General features: G+C 50.3%; 1 protein-coding gene across 3 annotated transcripts in view; it reads left to right on the forward strand.

The window, feature by feature from the left end:
• ASIC2 (acid sensing ion channel subunit 2) overlaps positions 1-26,910 on the forward strand; it is a 510,703-nt gene that overhangs the window by 393,969 nt on the left and 89,824 nt on the right. Inside the window, exon 1 of one of the 3 annotated variants that reach the window (XM_054801832.1) lies at positions 12,521-13,425. The exons of the other annotated variants lie outside the window; for them this stretch is intronic. Coding sequence (XP_054657807.1) covers positions 12,886-13,425 — 540 coding nt within the window. The 5' untranslated portion in view covers positions 12,521-12,885. Of the gene's footprint in view, positions 1-12,520; positions 13,426-26,910 lie in introns of those variants that run through there. 3 annotated transcript variants of the gene reach the window in all.

A 26,910-nucleotide genomic window follows, 5' to 3' on the forward strand; every position in this document is an offset into this window, starting at 1 on the left:
CTCTATCGAAGCCAGAAGCCTATCTCTGTATTAGCAGCCTTCAACTGATTTTTCGCAGTGCCTGATGTGGAGCAGTGCGCTATTCCACTTGTTTTGATCCCTACCTGCTAATTTTATTTGATGTCTCTGGGTGCGCCTCGGACTCTGGGTGGTCTCAGGAGGGATGCTAGTTTGTGTCGGCCAGAAAGGACGATGCCTCCCCTGACCCTAGCACTGGTGATACTGGTATCCAAACCAAGCTTTTGCTGAGCACCAGGGAGCAATAACACAATATCACAGCAAACTTCCCTGGAGAAGCGAAGAGGAAGATGAGCAGGACTGGCAGGGAGACTTGTAACCCCCAGACTCACAGGCAAGGTGGTGGCCAGTCTGATGGCCAAGAAATGGATTGCACCCCAACACCGATGTGCTGCCCCCAAAGCTGGGTCTCTGCACGAGAGCTCGTGGAGAGCAATGCAAGCTGTCCCAGGCTAAGCTTTCCAAGCACAAGATGCCAATTTTCCCTTTAAGTTGGCTCCAAGATCAATATTTTGAGTTCTTCCTTCTTTTTCTAAGGTCAGCATCAGGTGTTTCCAGTTATCACAAAGAAGCGCCACATTACTTCATCCGGAAGAGTGGAAGAAAATAAATTGGAAATACTGATTATTTGTCTTGTGCAATTATTCTGGGAACAGTTCCCTGTGGACTTACTGCATAATGTGATGTCAATGAACGTGCAAAAAGAAACCCTATTGTCATGAAAAACACCCACCGTGAGGAACATATTCAAGGTTTTTTAGTGTCCACAGGGAAATGTCTCATCTCAGTCCCTTTCCGTCCATCCCAGAGATGTGATAAACCTCATGCGTTACAATTTCCAGGGGCTAAATGGGGAACGTAGGAGGATGATGCACTAATATTTAGGAGTAGCCGGGAGGAAAATAAACGGTCCTGCTTCTCCTCTATTTTGTGGAAGGTTTGAGGAGGCTTTATTTGAGCACAGTATGCAAACTGGCAGATTTCCAGCTGCTGAATCTCCCTTATTTGAAGACTCTTGACCACCATCACCTTTCACGGCGCCAAGGAATCAATCCTGGCAAAGCAGGGAAAGAAGATGGACACGTGTTCGTTCCCCAGATTTTAAAGCCTGGTACATTGTCACAAGAGCAGTGGCTTCCTTGGAGCATCTTGTTTACAAGATTAATGACAAAAATAAAATAAAAAATAATCACGTGACATTGTTAAACCAACTCATATTCTTGCAGATATAAAGGAGAAAGCGGAGGGGATTGCTCAAAAGGAGGGTGCAGAGGAGATCAGAAAGTGGTTGGTAGGTGCATTTCCAATCAACCTTTCTCAATTCTCCACGGAGGTTTTACACCTTCAGGTATATTGTTTTAAAATATCAACTCAGAGACAAAAAAGCCTTGGCAAGAAAAAAAAGCATTGGCATGCCATCTCAGGGAATCATCCAGTCCATTAACCATTGCTCAGAGAAGCACCGAAGCACCCTGTGCACCCGCCTCGCGCTCACTCAGCCACATCCAACGTCTCCGAGAGTGGGAGAGAAGAATTCTGAATATAACTGTATGCAATATTTCTGGGGACTGCTATAGAGGAAAATAAAAAAAAGACCAGGAAACTTCACCTTTGTGCCTTATTATATACCTGGAGTAAATCACTTCTCTTGGAGGGGTAAGAGAATCAATTCAAACCTTCCGAAAAAGCACTGTGGACATTTCTTCAGGGAAACTAATTCTGACATCTTTCTTTGTGTCAAGGCAGAGTCTGTCCATACGTCCTTCCTGGAGGAATCTTCTTTCTGCTGCAGTTTCATTTCTTTGGGGTTTTTTTTCCATCTAAAAGCTCCCTTCATTTTGGCTTCCCATGGGATTATATTAAAGAAGAAAGCAGGTATTTTTAATTAAAAAAAAAAAAATCATCAGCCATCAGATGAGCCAAATGCTGGATCCTAATAAAACAGTCCCAACTGGCTAGGATGGGAGAGGGAAGAGCTTGCCAGGGGCTGGATCCTGGCCAGGAGATCTGAGCCAGGTCCCATTGTCCTTCGTGCTGAACCAGCCTGTGCCTGGAAACCTGCTGCTCTGTACAGGAGAGCTGGGCAGGGAAACTGAGGCACAGAGCAAGGCGTCCAGCTTCACATCTCAGAGCAGGCGTGACACCCCCAGTGTCCTTTCCCTGTGCCCCGAGGGGCAGCTCACAGCCCAACGAAGGGATGCGGCAGAGCCCAGCAGGGGTTTGGGGGTGCTCTCCCGGCTTTCCCCCAGCTGCCACCCAGCCTTGAGCACACCCAGGCCGTGGTGAACCAGGGATGTGGGTCTCCTGCTCAGCTCACAGCTCTGCTGGCCATCCAACCGCTTGCTGCTCCTTCACGTGCCGTCATCCTTGGCTTTTCCGCATCTTTTGCTTTTGTCACCCTTGTTAACCTCTGCCACCAACTCCCCTTACAAGCAAGCCCTGAGGCGGATGGAGGAGGGTGAGAGGGAGCAAGGCATCTTCCAAAGCTCCTCAGGAACTGCAGAGGTGGCTTTGCAAGAGGCACCTGCGAGGGGCTGTGCCAGGCCAGGACGGTGTCCGCAAACGGACCCCGCAGTGGGAACGATGGGGCCACATCCCTGCGAGGTGCAAACCCCTCGTTGCATCCCAGTCTGCACCGATGCCGGTCGGCATAGTAACAACGCGCACGGGGAATATTGGCTGGATGCGAACTGCAGTCACTTCCCTGAGTGTGAGGGCTCAGCCCCTTTTCTCTTCCCTGTACAGCACCGGTGGCATTTAGAGGCTATTAAGGGTGCGGGGCCAAATCCTGTTTCTCATTCCCCCTTCCTGGGAAAATGTGCAAAAAATTCCCCTGAAGTTCATAGGGAGGGACCCCAACTTTCTCTGCTGACAGCGAGAGCAGAATCCAGCCCTAAGTGTTCAGAGTTTCCCAGTGTTGGGTTTTTTTGTGCTTTTTTTCTTCTCCCCCCCCCAAATCAATGTCATTTTAAAATTATATAACTGCAAAAAAGCATCAGAAAAACTTAGGGATGGTGCTTCTATTTTATCAAACCTTTTCTCCATTAGTCTTCCCACACAACTGCTGTCACCCATTAGCCTGCCAAAGAAACGTTAGATCCTTTCTGTTTGGCAGCTCAGCAGGTAGCACTTACCTGCCCCGCCAGCCAGCCCCGCTCGCATCCTGCCCGCCGTCCCTGCGGATACGCTTTATCCATGCCGAGGACAGCGGGAATATTAGCAGGGGACAGTCTTTTAATACCGACCCAGTGTCCTGTAGTCCTGGCCAAATCACGGTAAGAAGTTGAAAGCCCCCAAACTTTCCTTCTGCAGCCGCTGCTGGTGTCGGGAGAGTTTGCAGAGACCTGGGATTCCCACGGCTGGGAATTGCCTCAAGGAGCTGCTCAATACTCGGCAATATTCCCATTGCATTTGGAAGGAATCGGCGCAAGCGTGTAGCTTTGGGAACCGTCAAAATTTTTCTGTGAAGTAGTTTTTGACGGGAATTGAAGTTTTTTTGATGGAGAGGGGGAGTCTTTTCTTTGTGCGGAAAGGGCTTGTTTCCCTTGGGAAATATCACTGCAAATCCCCCGCTATCCGCAAACAGCCGCTGTTGCCCTGGGACTCTCCACGTGCCTTCACTCTGCCACGCTGCAGGGTGAACGCGCCAGGAGCAGAGTTAGGTCAAAGCCGAATCTGCTGGAGACTTGCCCTCGTATGCTTCCAGCCGCATCCCGCAGGTACACTGGCAATTTTTATAATAATTGCATTTATTGATTTCTTCCAATGTGACCTCTGAGCTCAGCTAGAGCACACGGGTGTGCGAGCAAGCAGGAGGGTGTGCATGCCTACGTGAGACACGCACCTCTCCCAAACACCAACCCCTGCACACGCCTCTCCCAGTCCTCAAGACATCTATCCCCAGGTGACCGTTCGTGCTGTGGACCCCTGATGCCTGCTCTCCTTGCAGAGCCAATTGCTCACAAACAAAAAAAAAACCAAAACCCTAAACTAGAATTTTTGCAGCAGCAAATTATTTTGCAATTCTTTGTGCCACAAATCATTCCCGGCAGCAAATAGATTTGGGGATGGGGAGGTTTCAATGGCAGCTTTTGGGTCAGATCCTGGCTGTGGGACCACTCCAAGGCTGTTTAATCCTTAAAACTCTGGCCAAAGCCTCTGTGGAGAGACCCCAAACTGGCCCAGAGAGTTAAATATTTCCTTTCCAGCAGACGACTCTTACGCAGCAAACAAAGCAGCCTCCAAACGTGGCCCCGGTGCTGCGGGATGAAAGTCTGATGTTGCTTCGTGCAAGAGGTGACCGTCCCCTTTTATCCCGACCGAGCTGTGTTCGTATTTCAGTATTTGATGCGTGACTTTTCCTGCTTCCCTCCCTGCCGCTATAAAGAACGGGGCTGTGGCAGCCTCTTTGCCTTCGCTTGTATTTGAAATAATAGCAACAGGTTTAAGAGGAGAAAGGGCTATTTCCCACCTGGCTCCCAGAAGAGTCTTCAAATACCTAGGAAAGACAAAGAATAAATATTAACTTAAGAAATTGCTCCCTTAACTTGATTTAGAAGCAAAATTTCCTGGGAGAGATATAATTTTCAGTCCCCTTCAGCATCTAAACACAGAGCAGCTTTCCTCTGTATTTGCTAGGTCCAGTAAATTTAGCTTGAGAATAAAAGGGTTCAGCAGAGACAGGAAGGGTGGAATTAAGACGGCAGGCGAATTTTCTCTCCAGACAGAGCAGGTGACATGAAATATTCACCAGGAACTCCTCCTGGCCCTGGTGTGACCGCAGGGGCTGGTGTGCTGGTGCCACGTCTGGCTCCAAATGTCCGCCGGGAAGCTCCAGGTTCCCATTTTCCAGGTGCTGTTGCTCCTTGGGATGCGACATTTGAGGCCAGGTGAGGTTCAGAAGAGCCTCCAGACCCACTTTCACACTCCAGGCTTATGCCCACATAGTATCCAGAATTATCCCCCCAAGACAGGGGAGCCGGGATCTCCCTCCCACGCTTCCCACTATTGCATCCCACTACGACACACGAAGGCGTAGGTGACATCTAATCCCCGCATGGATCAGCTCATGGCCACACAGCCCAGGACCGAAGCACCGAATTACACAGATTTGCATAGTAAAGCAAGCTTAGAGGTTTTTTTTTTTTTCTTTCCCTAGATTCTTTTTTAATTAAGCCAGAATGTCTCCTGTGGCAGTGTACACAAAGCAGTAAAAAGCTCTGGAGCGTGATTAAACACCCAAGTGAAGCAGCAACATCGCTCCTGCTCCCGCGCTGTGTGGCCCATCAGAAATAAAGACATGAGCTAAAATAGCAGGAGCTCACCCAGCAAAATGCCAGGCGACACCAAGCAAACTTCAGCCTTTTATATACAGGAGGGAAAGAAAAAAAAAAAAAAAAAAAGAAAAAGAAATGACAACACAAAAAATCTGGCTGCAGCACCACTTTGTGAAGAGCCGCCCCAAGGCTCTGAAGTTCAGACACAGGTTCTCCCTCCAAAATGGAGATAATATTCAATTTTCTTTTCTGTCCTCCTGAAGACGGAATAATTTCTCCAGTCTCTGGCCGTGTCTCATGCATCCCTCCCCTTCCTCCAGTCTTGCAGGGCTCCTTCTTAAAGGCATTGCTTTCTCTTTTCTCATTTCTGTGCTTTGTGGTGAGCTGGATGGATCCAGGATAACTCTGGCAGGGCCAGTTAATGTGAGAGAAGTATACCAAAAGCTCGAGTGTTGGGTGCCAGCACCTCTTTTTCCATTTATCTCTCTCCATTTTCTTACAGTCCCCCAGACAGAGGAGCAGTGATTTGCTCCGACTCGCAGGGTGCTGCCTGACCCTCTCCTGCCCAGCACGACCGCACGATGCATCACCGTGGCTGAGCTAAAACATTGCAACCAGCCAAGCGTTGGGGCTACCCAGTGATGGAGGGGAGGCTCCTGGGCAGCCCTGAGAGCTCTGGCCAGCAGGATGGTGGCCACGTGGCCACCAAAATGCACGGAGAGCATTGCAGCAGGAGGTGGGTTGTCCCCACGTTCCTTTGTGACCAAGGTACCGGTAGGTACAAGGTGCCTCATCATTGATGACAGATTTATTAAGTGCAACAGAAAAGGAGCTGACTGATATTAAGAGGCTGTGAGAATTTTGCTTTTTAATTTGCTCAAAAGAATTCGTGTTAAAATTAGTTCTTAAGAAATCCAGAGGTATTTTCATTTGTTTCACTCCCTCCTCTTTTCTTCAGTGGCGAAATGAAAAACAGAAGGGAAAAAAAAAAGGGAGGTAATTGGGAGGATGCCAGCTGAGAGAAGTTTAAAATAGATTAAAATCATTCCTCTTTTCTACCTGCAGAAGAAATATATATACACGTATATACACACAGGCATATATATATATATTGCCATTTTGTTCTTTTAAGGAAAGTTAGTGAATAATGGTTATGTCAGGAAATGCCAATTTAACTAGACTCAGCTAATTAGAGGACATGGGACAGCCCATTTGTGCGTGGCATTGCACAGGACCTTTGAAAACCTACGGCTGTTTTTGGAATGCACGTCAAACCCGCGGACCAGCCCTGTCCAGCCACGTGTCTCCGTGTCCCCTCCAAAAACCTGGGTTTTGATCCTTTCAAATGCGCGGGGATGGGCGACTCCCCACGTGTGCATCCCGGCTGCTGTAAAGGCAAACGTGACACCTCTACGGGGGATGTCACAGCCGGGTCCCCCACCCCAGCCGAGATGTGGCTGCTCCTAAAGTCTTTCTAATTAATCCTTAGCAACCTCCTGCATAACCCTAGAAAAACCCCACTTTTATTTGCTTTTCACACGCTGCGAGTCCCAGCGTAATCCCCAAAAGAGCAGCAGCATCTTTACTCACTTGGGCATTTGTTTGATCTCTCTCGGGTTTTTTTTTTTTAATACACACACGAGGCATGGAAAATGAGATATCAAAAGTTTCCCTATTTCTGGATCTGAAAGCAGAGTTGTAAAATGCAAACCATTTCACTACTCTACTGATGCTCTAATGCGTGCAGCAGATTAAGAAATAGGCTACTGACATGTTATTTATGTGCCTTCAATATTTTGTTATGGATCAAATATTTCACCTCCCTACATTAAAAACGCACGGCCCCAAAACACTGCAGACCCAGAAAAATCCCTATAACAGATGTAGTGCAGGGCTGCACCTAGGAGGGTTCTGCTCTGAGAATCCTCAATTAATTCGAAGAATTGCACAGCTGGAAGCTCAATAATTTACTTTCAAGGAAAATCAAACCAAACCAAAGAAAACACCCCCCCCCCCTTGTTGTTAGTGGGGTGGCAGCACCCTGCAGGTTCCCCAAAGCTGCGCTGGTCTCGGATCGCGCTGGGGTGGGTTTGTCACGTACTATGGGATCTGAGGCGGCAGTAATAGAATTAAGGCTGAGATGGTAGCTTCCATGGAAACCCCTATTTCCAAGTGTTTTATGACTTTCTCATAACATGGTGGCTTCAGCAGGAATTGTTTTTGCAGCGGTTAGGTAAAGCAGAGAATTATTCTGAAAAAAAATTGGTGTTTGCAGAACACGACAGAGGAGCGCGCTCATTTTTCTCTAAGATACGCCAACCTGCTGGGCTGTGACATTAGATCTGCCCCGCCGGGGCGGCTCGGTGTGTATCGCTGCCCAAATCACATCCCAGCAAAGCCGGCAGCTTTGCAGGTTGCCCTGCCAGCCAGCGGTGCCCAGCTGTGCTCAGCCTTTGCTTTCTGCACCAGCATCTCTGGTGGCTCCGGGGGATGCTTCTGTGCAGGGAAAGTGGGGTCCCTTTCCCAACCAACGGTGACTTGAACCTCCTGCCCGGGGACAACCAGCCTCCTTGGTCTGAGCTCCTGAGAGCTAAAATCAAACCCTTCATTTTTCAGGGGCTTTGAGAGCACAAAACCCAACGCTGCAAGGTGGAGATCAGGGCCCTGCACCCTTTGCTCCCCATCCCTGTAATCTCGCCTCCTGCTTTTAGGGACTAAAACCGCTATAAACCGGATGATATCACAGCTTTTGTGAAGCTGATCCGCATCCTGGGTACGCTCGTGGTGTTACTACCAACCTGTAGGCGTTGTCGAGCCAGGGATAAATCTGCTGCCCACTCACCCACCCAGGCATTGCTTCGAAGAACCGAGCAACGGAATAAATGCCGTAAATCCCCTGGGATGCACTGACACAGGGCTGGAGTGAAGCTGCAGCCCTGCGAGCCGAGCCCCGACACCTCGGAAACTCTTTCGCCAAATTCACGGTTTGTGGTGGGTTGACCCTGGCTGGAGGCCAGGTGCCCACCAGAGCCACTCTCTCACTCCCCTCATTCACTAAACAGGGGAGAAAAGGCATAACGAAATGCTTGTGGGTCGAGATAAGGACAGGGAGAGATCACTCACTAATTATCGTCACGAGCAAAACAGAACGAACTTAGAGAGGGAATTCATCTAATTTATTACTAGGCAAAACAGAGTAGAGGAATGAGAAAATAAAATCAACTCTTAAAACACTTCCCCCCACCCCTCCCATCTTCCCGGGCTCAACTTCACTCCCGGCTTCAACCTTCCCCCCCTCAGCGGCACAGGGGGACGGGGAGTGGGGGTTACAGTCAGTTCATCTCACGGTGTTTCTGCCGCTTCTTCATCCTCAGGGGGAGGACTCCTCTCATCGTTCCCCTGCTCCAGCATGGAGTCCCTCTCACGGGGTGCAGACCTTCAGGAGCAAACTGCTCCAGCGTGGGATCCCCCACGGGTCACAAGTCCTGCCAGCAAACCTGCCCTGGCATGGGCTCCCCTCTTCACGGGTCCACCGGTCCGGCCAGGAACTTGCTCCAGCGTGGGCTTCCCACGGGCCGCAGCCTCCTTCAGGTGCCTCCACCTGCTCCGGCGTGGGGTCCTCCACGGGCTGCAGGTGGAATCTCTGCACCCCCTCATCCTTCCTCCATGGGCTGCAGGGGGACAGCCTGCTTCACCATGGCCTTCACCACGGGCTGCAGGGGGATCTCTGCTCCGGCGCCTGGAGCTCCTCCTCCCCCTCCATCTGCACTGACCTTGGTGTGTGCAGAGTTTCTTACATCTTCTCACTCCTCTCTCCGGCTGCAAAAGCTCTCTCTCTAAGTGTTTTTCTTCTTCTTAAATATGTTATCACAGAGGCGCTGATTGGCTTGGCCTTGGCCAGCGGCGGGCCCGTCTTAGAGCCGGCTGGCATTGGCTCTGTCAGACACAGGGGGAGCTTCTAGCAGCTTCTCACAGAAGCCACCCCTGTAGCCCCCCCGCTACCAAAACTTTGCCACGCAAACCCAACACACGGTTATGGACCTGAGCTTTTAACTCGGCGTCTCGCCCTCCCTGGGGGTTGCAGGGCTCTGGCGAACAGGGGGGTTCTGTGGGTTTTTCTGTTTGCCAGTCACGCTGCGAGTCCGGAGGGAAAAGAGTTTGGGGTTGATCTTTCACTCCTTTTGCTCCTTATGGGATGAATTAAATAATAACAGAAGGGTACAGCTGGAACAAAGTATTATGATTTACTTTCCAGGGGTTTTAAAGCTTTCATTTAATCCTTTTTGTCTTAACCTGAGTTGATGTTTGAAGTGAAAATGAAGTTTCGAAAGAAGGCAATGCTTTTGGTTTAGAAAAACTTCAGAATATTTGTCTTTTCTGTACGTTTTGGGAGCACGCAGGTTACATCGTGGGGGGGAGAATGGCAGGATTCACCCAAAATGGTTCACTGAATTTCTCCCAGTATCGTTTTCTTTCCATCCAAACTCTGTTCTCCAACAGAAGTAGCAAACTCACCCACCCCAAGGGATAATTTTAAAACTGACTTGTTGACTAATAAGCAATATTTATTGATTCCAGCTCTATTATTCCTTCCATGCATTAAGCCCAATAAGCTTTTAAGCTACTCTGGCTGCCTAAAGAATTAACCAGGACTCTGATGAAGCAAGTGCACAGGGTGAGCGGGTAACGGGAGCTGCTTTCGCAAATAACTTGAAAAATGGAGATGGTGGGTGGCCGGGCAGGGCGAGACATCGCACCGGCTGATGCAGGCTTTGAGTTTTATGGTCAGGTTTTGTCTGGTTTATCTTCATAAAGTTTTCATGAGGAAGCTTTTGAATTTCAGCTCAGGATGAAGTTGGTCTTAGTCCTGTTTATCATCAGCTTTGCTTTTTTTTTTTTTTTAAATTAAGAAAAGTTACTTCCCTATGATAAATCAGGCAGGGAGATTTGAGCAGATAATTTGGAGTGGGCACATTGAAGGGAAAAATGCAGCTTTCCACGCAAACCTGCTATTCTTTCCTTTACAATCCCCTTTTGCCAAGCTACCCCCACCTGAAAAAAACAAGTGAAAAACCCTTTAGAGAAAGGGAAGAGGTTGAAAATAAGCAAGTGGACAAAGTCCGGGGCTGCGCTGTGTTTCTCCAGCCAGGCACAACCCGTAGCCCAGGCACTGCCAGAGAACCTGGCACCGTCCGAAACTGTCTTTGCCGCAAGGTAGCGATGAGGTTTGTGGGAGAGGGAGTATTTGAGGATGTTTATAGTCAGGCACTTTTTATTTCCTTGGGTTTGTGTCAATATATCACAGGTATAACAATCTCAGACCGCCTCGTGGCAAAGCGGTTCAGATGTTTATTATCCTGTGAGTGAGCCAAGGGGAAAAACTCCCACTGATTTCAACAGGCGGCTGGAAAAAAGCCGAGATCTGCTGTGAAACCAGGCTGAGAGCTCAACGGGAGCTCCTAGGTATCACGTCGTAACGACTGGAGTACCTTCTGGCCTTTTCCCATTCGGTTTAAGAAAGATTTCAGCCATCTTTCTGGGTTTGAAAAGGATTTGACACTTAGGAGCCATGTTAAAAAAATGGTAAAACTCCTGCAGAGCACGGGCACAAGTACGCCGCGAGCAGGGACACTGCAAATCATCAAAGTAAATTGATGGAGTAAAGCCGAGCCCACATCGACGTGTTTGTGCAAATCACTGCTGCCACCAACTCCAGCACGGGGAATGGGGGCACAAGCTCAGGGCCCCTCAAACACATTTTTTTCCCGTGGCCCTAGGGCCAGGAGTGGGATTTTGGGGTTTGCTGGGGTTTGCTGCGCGTTTGCAGCTTCTCCACAGTAAAAAAAAAAAGAAACTCTCCGAAAGCGGCTGGAGATAACCAGGCTGTAACGGCTCCATCTATTGGGTAAAAATACACAACAGATCAAAATGCACATGGAAAACAAATTCAGGGGGGGGGGGGGGAAATATCAGAGGGGATTTAAAGCAGTTATTGCCACTTACAGCTTAATTGGACACAATTATAGGAATGCTTCTTGGATCTATTTGAAATCAAGATGAAGGTAACAGCGAGCTGCTTTTCAGAGATCAGAGCTAAGCAAACCGGATGAGATGCCAACATATATCGCAAGTTATTGCTGTCTCGTAAAGGTGTTGGGTAAAAGGGGGCTTTTTTTTATGTGTCCGATGCAGGGCAAGATGAGCCCTCTGTCCCCCCAAGGGCTCTCCGGGCTTCGATGTGACACCGGCAAATGGGTAGCGAGGGTCGGAGGGAGGGTGATGCTTCGCTGAATACATTTCTCCGTGCATCTACTCGTCTTTCATGGAAGCAGAGGAGCGTAGAGCAGCTTTGCTATGGAAAGCAAAAAGCAACCCCCCCCCCAAAAAACAATGAACCACTTTCCCCAGAAAACAACCGCTACAAACAGCAGGCTGCAAACCTTGCCCGTATTTCTAGAGGCTTTGCTTCTCTCTGTGATATCATGTTTTCCCCCGGGGATGCTGAAAAGCAGAATAACAAACTCCGGCTGGAGGAGGGAGGGAGGGCTCCCCAAACCCCGGCCAAGGCCAGCGGCGGTCCCGGGAGCTGCGAGCAAGGCCGCGCTCCCCCCTGCTCTGCCGGGGGATAACCGGGGGGGGGAGGAGGGGGCTACTCCAGTGAAGCAACGGCGCGATCGGGGCCGAGCATCCCTCCCTCCGCCTCCCGAGCGCGGCTGGCGCTGAGCGGCGGGGCTCGCCGCCGCAGCCGGGACTTGCACCTCGGCAAAGCTTCGCCCCGCTCCTTCTCCTCCTCCTCCTCCTCGCCCGCGGACGGCTTTCCCCGGGGGAACGCAGGGCAGCGGCATCCCGGCCGGGGCAGCATGAGAGCGGGCCGGGGCCGGCGGAGCGCGGAGCGGGGCTAGGCGGCCGCCCGGGCCGGGGGTGGGGGGGTGTGTGGGGGTGTCCCGCAGCGCTCGCCCCGCGGAGCCACCACCGGGGGGGTCCCGGAGCGACCGCCGGGGCTGGGAAGGCGGCTGGTGTCGGGGAGGACCGGAGGTCCCGGGAGCGAGCCCGGTGGTACCGGGAGGGTCGGGGCGAGGGAAGCCCGCGGGGTTGCGGGGCAGCCCGCCGGTGCCCGGGGCGCGCCGAGCCCTCCTCTGCTCCCGCGGGCGGCGCCCGGTACCGGCGAGGAGCGGGGCGGGGGGGGGGGGGCGGTGGTGGGGGGACGAGGCGGGGGGGAAGCGGGAGCGGCGCCGCAGCATGTGAGCAGCGCGGCCGGCCAGGCGGGAGGCTCGGCCGGCGGTTCGCGGGCAGGGCCGCCCCGTTGCCCCCCGCGGGGTGCGGCCGCCCCGCGGCGCGGGGGGGAGGCGGCGGCGGCGGCAGCAGCAGCAGCAGCAACGGCAGCAGCAGCAGCGGGGCCCGGCATGCCGCGCTGCCGGAACTGCTGCCCGGCGGAGAGCTCGGTGCCGGCGCGGCGGTTTGCCCGCGGCGGTTCCCCCCGCCGCTCGGGGCCGCTGCCGGCCGCGGCGCTGGTACCGGCGGTGCCCGGCATGGCGCGGCGCTGCTCGCACTGATCCCGGGGCGGCGGCGGCGGCGGCGGCGGGGAGCGCCCATGGCGCGGGGGCGCCGGGCGCCGCCGCTGCGCACGCGGCTGCACGGGCTGCGGCACATGTGCTCGCGGCGGGCGGCGCTGCCGCGGCGGGCGCTGTGGGTGCTGGCCTTCTGCACCGCGCTGGGCTTGCTGCTCTCCTGGTCCTCCAACCGCCTGCTGCACTGGCTCTCCTTCCCTTCGCACACCCAGGTGCGCACCGAGTGGAGCCGCCAGCTGCCCTTCCCCGCCGTTACGCTCTGCAACAACAACCCGCTCCGCTTCCCCCGTCTCTCCAAGGGGGATCTTTACTACGCGGGTCACTGGCTGGGGCTGCTGCTGCCCAACCGCACCGCCCGCCCGCTGCTCACCGAGCTGCTGCGCGGAGACGAGGCGCGGTTGCGGTGGTTCGCCAAACTGGCCGATTTTCGCCTCTTTTTGCCCCCCCGACACTACGAGGGCATCAGCGCTGACTTCATGGACCGCCTGGGCCACCAGCTGGAGGACATGCTGCTCTCCTGCAAGTACCGCGGCGAGCTCTGCGGGCCCCACAACTTCTCCGCGGTGAGTGAGCCCGGCGAAGCCCCCGGTTCCCCTCGGCCCGGGCCCCCCCCACCCAGCGCCGGTCCGGCGCCGGGTGCGTGTTTTTCCCACGGTCGCGGTCGTGCCGCTACTTTGGGGCGTTTCGGGGTCGGTGCGTGGGCACGGCCGGGGTGCAGCATCCCCGGGGTGGGCAACCCACGCCCCCAGCAGCCGCAAAGTTCTCGTTGCAGCCCCCCTGGCAGGAGCTCCCCGGCACATCTCTGCCCACGAAGCTGTTCCCCTGAATGCTTTTTTCTCCTCTGCACCAAAGGGGATGGTTTCTCTTTTAAAGGGTAACTCTGGCCATCAGCAGTGGGTGGTGTGGGGCTCGCTGCCCCCTTATTTTTTAATAATAAATAAAATGCTGCAGCCATCCCAGCTACTTCAGGCCCATTTTCCCTGTTGCTTCCAGCATAGTTGGAGCTCGACTTTTTCTGTGTCCAGCTGGGAAACAAAGTTTCCTCAGGTGAACTCTGGCTGCAGATGCAGGCTTAGACTTAGTTCTGCTCCATCGTGCCGGTGGGGGCTGGCAGCCGGGTCCCTCCCGGGCTCCCTGCCAGGGGTCGGCGTGGGGCACTTAATCTGCTGCCTGCTCCTTTTGCTGCCCAGTGAATTCCTCGTGGGTTAGTTGAGCTGCACCCCGCGCAGCTGTGTGGTGTTGTGCAGCGTGATTTGGTTTGCAAATGATGAGCTCCGCTAATCGGAGCTGCAGCCTTTACCTTCCAGAAGGCCCCCAGCCCCCTTTGTGGGAACGCTGATGCACTGGGAAGGAGTTTCCCCGTGGACTCTGCGATGGGATCAAACCCCTAAAGTTAGGGCACTGTTTTGCAAAACACCAGGAGTATCTCTGCTTGAAAAAATTCCCCTGGGACTGTTTGCAAGCTATAGCGCGGTAAGAGGAGATACTGAATCGCAATAGCTCTAAATGAGAGCTGAAACCGGACTCTTTTGAATGACCCTTTCGTACTTCATTGATAGCAGCTGGATGTTTATTGTGCTGGAATATTCTGCTCTTCTAATCTCTGCAGATATCCAGGAGAGAGAGGTATACGCTGTGATTAAATACTCTCGCTGCTGATAGCGGTGCTGGTGTCTGTAGGGAGAGATAACTAGTTTGAGCTGTTGCTGCTCCGCACGCCGGAGAGGAGTTGAATTCCCTCTTCTGTAAGCGCTGCCTGAGATGCATACCTAAAATCAAAAGAAATTGTCTCTTTGGACTTGTCACATCAGTCTTATCTGGCTACTAAATTGTAAAGGGGAGGAGAGAGAAATTCCCTGCGGGACAAAGTGAGCTGCCCAGGACTGTTGAGTTAGCATATGCTGCTGCAAAGATGAGCAGAAATGGCACACTTAGAAAAAATAAATAAAATATCATATTGAGACAGGCCATTCCTAGCAGGACAAGTCTGCAAACCATTACAGTGGCATAAGGAAATTTGGGAGTAATGGGCAGAAACAGACACTCGGCCTCTGGGCTGTGAAAAGCCGCCTTCCTCTTCCAGTTCCCTGGTTTACAAGTGTGATGATGTTTGCTAGTCATCAGTAGGGCCTGAATGCAGGTTTCGATGAACTCTTGTTCCAAGTCGCGGTGAGCAAGGCGACATGATTCACGTTGTCCCAAAAAACGTCAAGCCTGGAGCGCTGCTTTGGCCTTGGCAACGGCTGCTGTGGGGAGTGGTGCAGGAGTTAAGGGCAGACTGTTTGATGGAACTGGTTCGTAAAATGCTCTGCAGCACCATTTCGTACCACCCAGGAGGGCTCACGAACACGGTCTTCTCCAATCATCCAGCACGGATCCGAAAAGCTGCCTCTCGAGGGTGGAAGGGAAGGAGATGGGGTTGTGGCAGCCCTGAGAGTCTTGCTGGGAGCTCGCGGCACGCTGCGACCTGGCCCCGGGGCGCAGAGGAAGCGCTCCCCATCTCTCCTGTCAGACCTATGCTGTCGCGTGGAATCCCTCAGCTGAGGAAATAGGAAAAACACAGGGGAGTTTTCCCTCCTTATTTCCCATCGCAAAGGGTGTGTGGCCCCAGGGGCGGACACACCGGGGTGGAGGGAGACGGGAGCCCTCTGTCCCAGGGGAAGCAACTGGGTCTGCCTTCCCTGCACCGCACCGCTGCACGAAGCAGGGTGTGTGGGGGGTTAGTGCCAACTCCCTCCGTCACGGCACGTCCTTCCTCCTCTCTGTTTTAAAGCGAAAGAGAGTGACCTCTGCGTTGTCCTTGAGTAAAAGCTGAGGAGCTTTTCCACCTGTGAATCCCTGCTAAAGAGAGACGTTTCTTGGGGAGATGCTGGAAACGACTTCTCCGGGGTCCGGCATGTATCCGGAGAGCTTGCCGCGGGACACCTTGCTGCCTGCGGTCTGGGACCAAACTCAGGGCTTGGGGTTTGCTGCCAGGGTTGAGAGTTGGGCAGCTCCAGGCATCCCTTTGGGTCTGGGCTACTTGAAGCGTCTGCTTTTCTTCTGAGCTGGGAGGAAATAACACCAAGGAGGGGCAAGAAAATTGTGCTGTTTGAACTGGACACAGATATGAAGCAAAGCGGGTGAAAAAGATCAAACGCAAACTGAATAAATGATAGTGTAAAGAGTGTTTTGCAGTTTTTTTATACCTGCTTGGATGCTCAAAGAGCATTTTCTGTCTCAAAAGGCAAGAGTGAGGTAATACTTGGAAGGTTATATCTTTCATTGAGTAAAAAAACCCTGAAAAACAAAAGACCAAACCTGACTTCATTTTGAGCAAACAAGTCCTTCCTTAGATCTGAAGCAGAAGAAAAGGCTCTGGATGAGAGCGCCGGTCTCCTTTTATTCTTTCCAACTCATCTCGTACAAGAGAGCGCCTCTCCTTTCAACCTCGCTTTGTTCATACCGTTAGGGTACAGTGGCAATCGCGATTCTGCAACGTGAAGAAGCAAAGGGTCGCTTGAGAAGAAGCACAGCAAAACCAACGCGTGGAGGTAGCATCGCTTTTTTTTTCATTGCCCAGTATAGGGGATTTGCACAGAGTTTTGGAACTCGGTGCTGCAGGAGTGAAATGATTTAGTCGGGCATGTTTAGCTTATTAACGAGCACTCGGGTTTGAATTACTCTCTTGCCTGCGTGAGGTAGGTTTTGTCGGCTGTGTCCAGCGCTTTCCAGCTGGATGAGGGCGGTTGTGTATGGGCGAGATGGAGTCTCGTACCCCTCAGTTAATGTACGTGGGTTTACTTATTTCCATAGGCTGGACCTAAAAGCTTGGCCGTTGCACGAGACGATGGTTATGCACGTGCTCCGCTGTCGCCTTGAGTCAGAGACTTTACGGGAAGCAGCTGTTCAGCAGTTGGTGTCCTTCAGAAACTTCTCCCAGTTCCTAATGTAAACCTGTCAGAACCGGGCGGTTTAATGATTAAAGATGGTATTTGCTTTCCCTTGCAGGAATGGCCCCATCTATCTGTAACTGAGTATCAGGATTAAGTGGACAATTGCTTTGCTCTGCATCGCTTGAATTTGGGTGTTGATTTATTCCACCGAGCTCTCTTTGTTTCCAAAATATTTATCTGGGTTGTCCTGTCCTGTGCTTATTGATTTATTTTTTTTCTCTCTTTTACTTTTTTCTGAGAACATTATTAATGCATCTCACGGGTATAAGATTTATGACCTAATTACCTCATCCTGATTTAATAACTTCCCAAATAAAACTTGTCACCCATGGCTCTGCCTGGGACACCGTAGCTCGTGACCTGCCCGTTGCGAGGGGAAGAGACGGGCTTTGCAGGGAGGGATGGCACCTTTCCGTCTCTGTCCTCCCTGCACCTCGGTGAAACAAGCCCTGGTGAAGGCTGTGATTTATGGGACCGCTTCGAAGGCTCTGCAGTCAATACCTGTTAGCGGTTTTATTTGCTCACCATTTATTTTTTTTAAAACATTTTTATTTATTCCCCGAACAAGGACTTTATGGGGTAGCAGTTGAATAGAGACCTGGGTGCTGCTTTGCTGCAGGAAAGTGCATTTTTAAAAATATTCCTGGATGCTGGGGTGGAGGGATGTTATTTTGCTGTTTCCCTACCAGATAATCAGCTGCGTCCAGGGCGAAGCTGACACTCGTCAAACTAAATTAATGAGACATTTCCAGCATTGGGTTCGCATCGGGTTTTGCTGTGACTGCGGACGGTAAGAGCTGCGCCGCCAGCTCGGATGGACTGAGGCTCGGAGTAGCTGTAAGCACCGTATTTAGCCCCGCCATAACTAATTGCACAGTAATTTCGCTGTGTGTGTGTGGGTTGGTTTGTTTTGAGGATTTTGCTCACTCGACAACAAACAAACTGTTTTACCGAATTCCTTTTTAGACCCCTATTCTGTTATCTTTTGATTTTCATTATTTAATTTTATTTTAGCGCCCGTTCCAAACATAACTTAAATCTGGCTTGCTGTTACTATTGCTTTTGGAAGGGAAGCGGGTTGCGCTTAATTATGCTGATGTGGGGCTGAAGCTTTAAATATGCTCCCGATTTGTACAACTGCCATTTAAGGGAGCTACGAGTGGAGCCAGTTGGATTCAGTCTCCGTCGTTAAAGCAGCAGTGCCAAGTCCGTGCTCTCCTCACCAGGCTGCGGCGGCATGAAGTAGTATTACTCATTTTGTGTTAGTTAGTGTCAAAGAATCCAGGGAGAAATTAGGACTGAGCTGTACTAGGTGCTGCCTAAAACGATGCTCGCTGTGAAAGATGGGCTGGCTCCGAAGAGGGGTTTGGGGTGATTTAATGTGTGTTTGGGTCAATTGGTCCCTGTACTGAAGTTCGATATTCTTGTTTTCCTGCAGAGCTGGTTGTTGAGGTGATTGTGACTGCAATTAGGCTGGGGAATGAAAATTGAGATGAGCTGGCTCGGAGATGGACACTTAATTTCTGGATCCCGACTGGCCGTGAGGTGGGCATCAAGCTGCTGGAGAAGAGGGTAGGGACCAAGGAGCGTTCCCTGGCTGGAGCTGCATCAGCCCTTCCAGAGCACCTCTGCTCTGGAGAGTTTGGGAGATCCCAAATAAATCCAGGGAGCAAGAAAAGCTGGGCAGCGTGCGTGATCTGGGGTCACGGATTTCTTCTCTCACCTTATTTAATTTGGGAGGTTAATGCTTGCGGGGAGCTGGTTCCTTCGGTGGTAGCCAGCAGCTCTGCAGGGCTCTTTATTATCGCATCTTTATGATTTAGGAGCCCAAAATTGGATGTGGCTGGAATGTGGGTGCCTACATCCTTTTTATTGTTATTTTTTTTGCTGCAAACAGCCTAATTTATCTTGTCTCATGGGGTTGATAGACCGCATCAGCAGAGCACCAGCAGACAAATGTCGCCTTGGTGCTGCAGCTGAATTTGTAAGGGCTGTTTGCTGCGACGTTTGAGCGGAGGGATGGCAAGGGGTTAGCTGAGAGAGGAGGTGGGGATGGTGCTGGGAGCAGGAGGACAGTCCAGGGACTGGGAGGGAATTAAAATTGGTTTGACAGTGACACAGGTTGGTGCGAAGGGGTTGCTGTTTTCATCGCTATTTATGGTTCCTTGGAGTTGGAATTAGCCCTTGGATGTGCTAATCTTCATCAGCGTGGCCGTCTGCCAAAGCACTTTGCACTTCTTGGCATCCGGCGTGGAGAAGGTGTGTGTCTTGTTTCAGAAAGGGCTGGTCCTCCTTCCCACTTCTGGCTTTCAGGAGGTGGATTAGGTCTGGTTGAAATTCAGACCTCCCATCTCCTGGAGTACTTAGTTTGAATTTATTTGTTTTTAATAGGTATGATATTACAACTTTTCATGATGTAAAACTCTCTGAAAACGTTTTCGTTTGGTGTTGTCTTCTTGACTTTTCATCTTCTCCTTAAGTGTAGAACCTTAAGGTTCAGTTGAAGCTGAACTCTTTGATAATTTTCCACTGGAAAATGGAGATGCTTTGAAAACTCTTCTGTTGGAACATTTTTAGCCAATTCTGACTTGAATATATTTTAGATAGAGACATTATTGGTACCTTTCAACACAGTGCACACCAGTAGCCTTCCAGACATGAGGAAGATAATACGCAATTGCAACAAAACTGCATTTTTCCACCCTCTACTTTTGGAGCATCTCCTTGAAAGAAAAAAAAAAAATATTGACAAACTGAGGAGAGCGAGCAGGGTAATGGCAATAAGAGAGGTACGAATGGGGATTGATTTATGAGGCAGGACCAAAGGAGCTGTGTAGGTTGTCCAGGCCAGGGGTGGCTGTGGGAGCAGGATGTGGCTCTTTGAGTATGTAGCCTCTAATGAGGATGTTAGGGATGGAGCAGAGAAATACGGACTGAGAAGATTCGAGGGTGAGGATGGGTAGAAACTTGCTTAATTGGTCATCTACCGGAGACAGGCTATCAAGAACAGGCTGTGGGGAACAATCCTTTACTGTCTTGCAGATAATCAATTTGGTCCAGTAAAGCTTCTCTGATTTTTGCCTTTTTTTTTTTTTTAAATTTGAAAAATTACATTGGGTTTTAAAGGCTGGCATAAAACTGATCTGAGGAACGCGTCTCGCTGCTGGGTCAGCACTAACATCTCCGAGCTCCATCAATACACCGTGCCGGGAAGGCCACGGCGAAATTTTTCAAGCTGACGTGGAGATGTGCCGCCCGGGCTCTTGCCGTGAGCTCTTCAGGCTGTGTAGGATGTGGGAGACCTGCTCTGGCTTGCTATCTTAGGGAAAAAAAGGAAGGTTCTTTATATTTTATGGTTTTACAGCCCCTTGGTCTTTATTTCTGGGTAGCACTGCAGTGCCGGTGCTTGGTGTGGAGGGTAGCTTTGAAGACGAAATGTCTTTCTGGGGTGGGAATCTGCGCTTGGGTCATTTTTCCTCCGGGTTTGGCCAGAAGCTGGTCTGCAGCTGGAGGAGAACTTTGTATTCGGGCTCCTTGCTGGACTGGTGGAGAATAGTTGTGCTATGGATTGCATGGCTGTAGACGGAGGTGGGATTACAACTTCTTGGCCCACTGAATTTGGGAAGAACAGGGCTGGGTTACGCTCGTGCTGGTACCTGCTCCTGAATCCTTTGCATCCCGTGCTTTGCAACCGCTAGACCTGGGTCCAGATGCAAGCAAGTGTTTATTTAAACTTTGTACAGTGATAGGTTTTAACAAAAATCTGGGCAAGTATTTGGGGTGAAAAGTATGGGAACTGTTATTTCAGGCAGGAAAGAAAAAAATGGTTCAGCTGGGGTTTTCCCGCTACCACCATGGAACGTCTGAGCTGCTCCCAGTTGCTGGTCCTCTTTTGTCCCTGGGGTGGGGCACAGGACCAAACCCCTTTGCTTGCGTAGGGATGCGCAGACGTGCTGTTTGTCGAGAGGAGGGATGAGCGTGCTTGGGAGAGGAGAACCGGACTGCAGAAACAGAGGAGGGATTTTTAGCAGGACTTTCTTGTGCATTTTTTTTTTCTACGTGCCTTTTTTTTTTTTTTTTTTCTCTTTTATGCTGAAGCCATCAGTCAGGAAACGAAATACCGGTTAGTTGCGTGCTAAACATATAATCATCAACATAGGTTTGTTTTAGTTATATAATAGATTCCAAATAATTACTTGCCGCCCTACAGCAGAATTAATATAATTAGGGACATAATTACAGTTACCTACCACTCCGGGATTCTGCTAAGGCTTAATTAATATTTGCAAATTGCTTCAGGATCCGCCAACCATCTAGTAATACGTACAGAAGGCAAAGAATAATAATTCTCATATTGTTATGTAGATCCCAAAGGAAACTGGTGTGGGGAGGTTAAACGAGCGCAGCGGAAATCCAGGCGTTCCGCAGGATGGGAATAAGTCAGACCTGGGCTCCCTGCTGCCCCCGCGCACTTGTGAGATGCTGCTGAGAGTGAGTTTCTTTAATGAAAATGGCTGTGGGGAGCCTGTTATCCCCCGGAGGCTGCTGGCGTTTGCCCTTTACTCCGGGTGTAGTTCGGGGTAATGTCGTTTATCCTGAAATCCCTGAGCTGCCGGAGCTGGTTCCCAGCTGGAACGTCGCACGGGGCAGTAAGGGCTTTGCAGCATCCCGGGCTGCCTCCAGAAACAGTCGCTTTTCCCACTGGGATGGCTCAAATTGGAGCTGGGGGGAGGTTTTTGATTTTTTTTTTCTTTTTCTTTTGGACTTGCTTTCTCCATCCTGGCTGCGGGCTTTCCACCTCCTGAGCCGGGATGGAGGAGAACTGCTGGAGCGGTATCGCGGGGTATTATTGCAAACGCGTTTATCCCTGGTTAGGGCTCAGCCCGCGCACGGGGCTGTTGCTTGGCCGGAAGTTTTGCATCTTGATGCCATCCAAGGGGACGTTCTCCATTCCCTGACCACGGAGGCAGAGGCCAGCCTGGAGTCGGCACCGATCGGCGGGTAGCACCGGCGCCCGGCGCGGATGCTGGCGGCAGGGCAGGGATGCTGCGATGCCGTTATTTCCCATTGAGGGTCAGCGACTGCCGTGTGCGCGTGGGGCCTGAAGCTGGCTGGGGAAATCCTGCCTGTAACGGATTGTCTGTGCCTTAAAAAATAAAAATTTAACTCAAAAGACACGTGCTAGCCCCAAAAGGCTTAGCAGCGCATCGGCAGGCTTGGCCAGCGTTTAGCAGCGGGGCTTTTATTTATTCTTCCTTCGCTCTCCTCTGCCCTTGCGCTTGATTGCAATTCTCCTTTTCCCCTGCATTTCAGCTACGTCTCGCATTTCCTACAGTTGTCACCACCTCTTTCACCCTTCCAGAATTTCCTTTCCTTTTTCCAGTCCTCTCTCTCCCCTACTCCGTAACCCAGCCAAAAGTCACCCGGGAATCTTGATCTATCTACGCTTTTCTTCTCTCTTTCTGAAAGTGGGGAACCCTGTTGTTGCAAACCTCCGTGATAATGCAGCTGATTCACTTCACTCTCAGGCAGTTCTGGGAATTCTTTCTTTTTCTGTTGTGGGTTTTTTTTTTTTTTTTCCAAAAATTTTTTTTTTTCTTTCCTCACCCTGAGCACTGTAATTTCATGCAGTGGGAGCAGGTATCTGTAATTTGTTTTTGATTGTTCCACTCCCCTCTCCCCTAATTTTGTAATTTACTTTCTGGAGTAAAACAAACTCCAGCAAAACATCCTCCTCAACACCCTTGAGCTTTAAATTTTTCAATAATAAAGTGTGAACATAAATTAAGAACTAGAGCTGTTACTAATCTTATGACCACACTCGCTCACATACTGATTTTCATATGGTATATTAAATCAAGAAGAATGGCCTATTATAATACAATTAGCTGTGATTCACAAGCAGGAATTACTGTCGCCAATGTGGGGGAAAAGTTGCATAATACGATTGGAAAAGACTGAGACCTTTGTGATTTGGTTTGTTGAGTGTTGTTTTTTTTTTTTCTTTCTCTTTTTCTTTTTGCCTTTTAAAACCACTTCAATGGCTGGAACCAAGGAAAACCTGTGATAAGGAACTCACTCTGTATTTTGTAATAAACTTATGTAATGATCGAAAAGTGTCTCGTTGCGGGCATGTAAATCGTTATAGGCTCCCGACATATGCTACTGACAAAAATAAATAACCTCATCCTGTAGCTTTATTAGACTTAATGCATCAGTGCTTCCCAACCCACTCTTGCGGAAGGACCCCAATCTGTCTGAGCAATGGGCAGGAGCAAAAGCATCAGCAGCTTGACCTTAGAGCTGTGTTCCGTTAGCTACAAACTACTTCAAAACCAGCACAGATTTCAGAGATCTCGAATTTTTTGCAAGCAGTTGGAGAATGGGTGAAGCTGAGTAGCGTCTCCCTCTGGCTTGAGGGCTTGCTGGAAACATCTCCATGTGTGGTGCCGTGGGGCTGCGTTTGATTTTTGTGGTCTCTTAGAGGACTTGCTGCTTGGGGCTGGGGACCCTAACCTGTGTTTCTTGTAGGGTGATACTTCAGGGTTCATCCAAAATCATGGGGAGTTGGTGCATGAGGTTCTCTGGGCTCTGACCTGGGCTTGCGCTCCTTGTAATTCCAACCAGGAGTCCTTGGCTTTTCTCCATCCAGGGGGCAATGTCAATGAGAGATACTTTGCGTAGCTCTTAGGCGTTTTGTGCCTCTTGTTTTTTGAATGGGATGTTTGAAAAAATTCCTTCTTTGTGTGCTTGTGAGAGAGGAAAAACCCTCTCTTTCCTCGCTGTCCTTTAACGAGGTGGTGGGAAGAGACGTAGTCATCTCCAGCTCTGCTGAGGGCAAACACAGTGGCCAAAATATCCAGGAAGACACATCTGAAATCACTTGCAAAACTGCAAGTGAAATTTCAGTGGACTTTTCTCACCAGCCCTTTCTCAAGGTGCTGGGAGGGAAGTAACCACTTGTGCAGAGATTTCATGGGCTCTGTTCTAGAGATGGCCGGTGAGAAGGTCTAATGGTCCTTTCCCATTGCATTCTAGAAAGCGATGTGGCTTGTGAGCGTGTCTTCACTGTCGTATGTAAATTTTTTGAAGCTGGCGCCTTGCTGAGTGTTAGAAGGAATGTCTTTCCCTCCTTGCTGCTTCTTCCTCCCTGCCTGCTCTCCTGCCCCGTGCCCGTCTTGGTGTGACAGAGCTATGGGAGAGGGTTTCCCCTCTTTGCAAGTGGGGAGCTGAGGAGGATTGGAGACGCTGAGGGTGGTGCTAGGTCCCAAGGCAAGCTGCAGATGTGCTCGCACACCTCCGTGGCACCACGGAGAATGGGAATGAGCCCTTGGGGCTGCTTTTCCCTGCACAACCCCGTGGGTGAGCGTAGGGACACCCACTCCTGAGTCACCAGCCTGCTCCCCTGGGGTTGTGCTGTGGGGCTTCGTGTCTCTCAGACCTTCCTTCCGTGCTGAATTTTGTACAAACTACCAAATGCCTCCAAAAGTAGTGGAAAAACAGGTGAGTTTTTTGCTGTTCTGCAGCAGGAAAGCAGCCTGAGAGGTTCCCTGAACACACCAATACGTATTATATAGTTCCTCCAGGTGCCTACAACTTTATAACAAATATTTTGCAATAGCAATGGATTCTTGAAGGGATTAATAGTCTTTACCCTCTATTTTCTTCCCCTCTGTGCTACGCTTACCTGGCGTAACGCATGGAAATGTGTGCTGCTAATGGTGGGATGTGGCAGCGTTGAGGTTGGGGCTGGAGCAGCAGCTCGCAGTGTACCAGTGAAGATAACCAGCTAACTCCCTGCGCTGGATGATAATTGAGCATCTCCTGGTCTCTAAAGCAGTTTATGCTTAACCGAATGCAAAAATGCATTCCTTCCAGAGAGTGTGTTTTCAACATAAGGTATCACCCTGCCTCGAGTTATTCACTGCGAAACAATACTTAAAATATTTACCGCGTGAGGTGACAAATCCAGACGTTGCGTGCGCATAATCCCAGCTACCTAAACCATCATAAAATCAACACGCTCCGTAATATCAAACACATCAATCATTCTCTTTCTAATAATGTCTGCATCCGTATACTCTGTTGAAACCTCCTACAAGTCTCGGATGACTTATTGCACCCAGGGCTGCAGCTAGATTCTGCGCTGTGCGTTTTGTTAGCGGTTCTCGACACTCACTCTCGTGCATCCACCAACGTATTTCAGTTGAGCTGATGGTTTTCTTCTGAAAAGTGCATTTGCTTTTTGTCTTTACAAACTTTGCCTCCTCTTCTCTGTCCCTGCGTTGAACATAGCTCTGATTTCCCGCATCCTTTCCCTCCATCCAGATTTATCGGTCTCCAAATGTGGTTGGAAGGATTAATCCTCAGTCCTTCCTGCCCTCTCTGCTTTCAGAACCCCCCTTTCCCCTCCCGTTCTGGGGTTGGGGACACAAATGTCCCCAACCTTTTGATGAGATAATGGCTCCTTGCTTTACAGGGATGGGTTTGTGGTTGTGGGAGGCTATTTCAGTGTCACAGTTCCTGCTCACTGCTCTCTCATTAAATAATTAAAATACATTTTCCAGGCATTAAAAGTATGATCTTCGTGACTCTAAGTTCATATGTTTTCATGATGCTGGAGGGCAGAAGCTTTGTCGTGGCTTTATTGCCAGCAAGCGGAGCGAGGAGAGAGACAGGACAGATGGATGCTCCTGTGTTGGCTGGGTTTTTTTTCCTCCTGCTTGCAAGCTCCCAGCCGCTCCCGAGCCCCGTGCGTGTCCCTGGGTTGGCACAGCCTGTGGAGAAGGCTCCTTCCTTGGTGCTCTGCAGCGCTTCAGCTGACTTCCCCTGGTCCTCCCTCTCCTTTCCATCACCTCCCTGCTGATCTCGCTGCGTTTCCCATCGCCCTGTTCCCATTGTCATCCTCAATTTTTGGCTGCTGGTTGGCTCTTGAGCATCGGCTGTGCTGCCGCTTGGTTGCCTGAGGTCACCCCACGTTGCTGTGTTGGTTGAGCAGTATTTTCCACGTAATACTGAACACAAACCTTTCGACCGAGTGCTGCCATGCCTTTGCCTTTGATTTTTTTTTTTTTTTTGAAGTGATGGACAATTCACCATCACTTTACTGCTTGAGTCGATTCTCCTGGCTTAACTTTTTTTGTCCTAAATTAATTGTGCTAAATTAATTGCGTGTGCCAATGTGTCCAAGGCACTTGCGTAGCAAGGCCGTTGAAGGAGGCAGGTACAAAGAACGTTCTTGGCTGGGTAGGGAAGTGCCATAAATTCATTAGTGTCCTGTGACAGCATGACTTGCTGCTTGGACAAGCTTCATCTCAACTCCTGGTGTTTCTCTGTGTTGGCTGCTGAGCATTTATAGCTGCGGGATGTGCAAGTGTTTTGTAACCCATGTGGTTTTGTATTCACATAAATATCTCAGGGGGGAAAAAAAAGGACCTTTCGCTCATAAAGTCAAACTGTTCAGCTTTGACTTTGCACAAGAGGGTATTTCTTTTCAACAGAGTTTGATCCAGTGCCCTGCTACTCCCACTGAATTAAACCATCATTATCAAGTAACTGGTTGTAGCATGGGTGAGATGGTGAAATTACAAGTCCCTCTTCCCTACCACATCTCATCCTTCCCAAGGTTGGGGAGGTTTCATTTAGAGTGACTCCTGAATTTGAGATCTGCCGCCTCTTGGGAAGGATAATACGTGTGTGGGAATGAGATCCATCACCATAAATTGCAGGTTTTGTAGCTTTACACAGGCTGGTAATGCTGGGTGGAAGCAACTCCATTGCAGTTGCTGTATATCAGCACAGGAGAGGATGCTGTTGCATGTGAAGACACACCAAATGGTTTAGTAGGAACAAATCCTGATAGCTGGCTGGAGATTAATAAAAATACCTTTTTCAGAGGGTTAAAGATTTTCTTAAGTATGTGTGTTTTGCTTTCTGGCTTGGGCATTGCTAGAGATGAGATCTCCAAGCTTTCCTTTAAAAGTATAAGGATTAGGCACTTAGATTTAAAAAGCATCCACTCCAAAATAGAGGTTTTCATGGGTGTCCTTAGTGCTGGCCTTTGAACATCGAGTACTGTGGGATAACATGGTCCGGGGTTTTGGCCGGGTGCAA

Source organism: Grus americana, chromosome 22 (assembly GCF_028858705.1).
Source record: "Grus americana isolate bGruAme1 chromosome 22, bGruAme1.mat, whole genome shotgun sequence".
In the NCBI taxonomy this organism is placed as follows: domain Eukaryota; kingdom Metazoa; phylum Chordata; class Aves; order Gruiformes; family Gruidae; genus Grus; species Grus americana.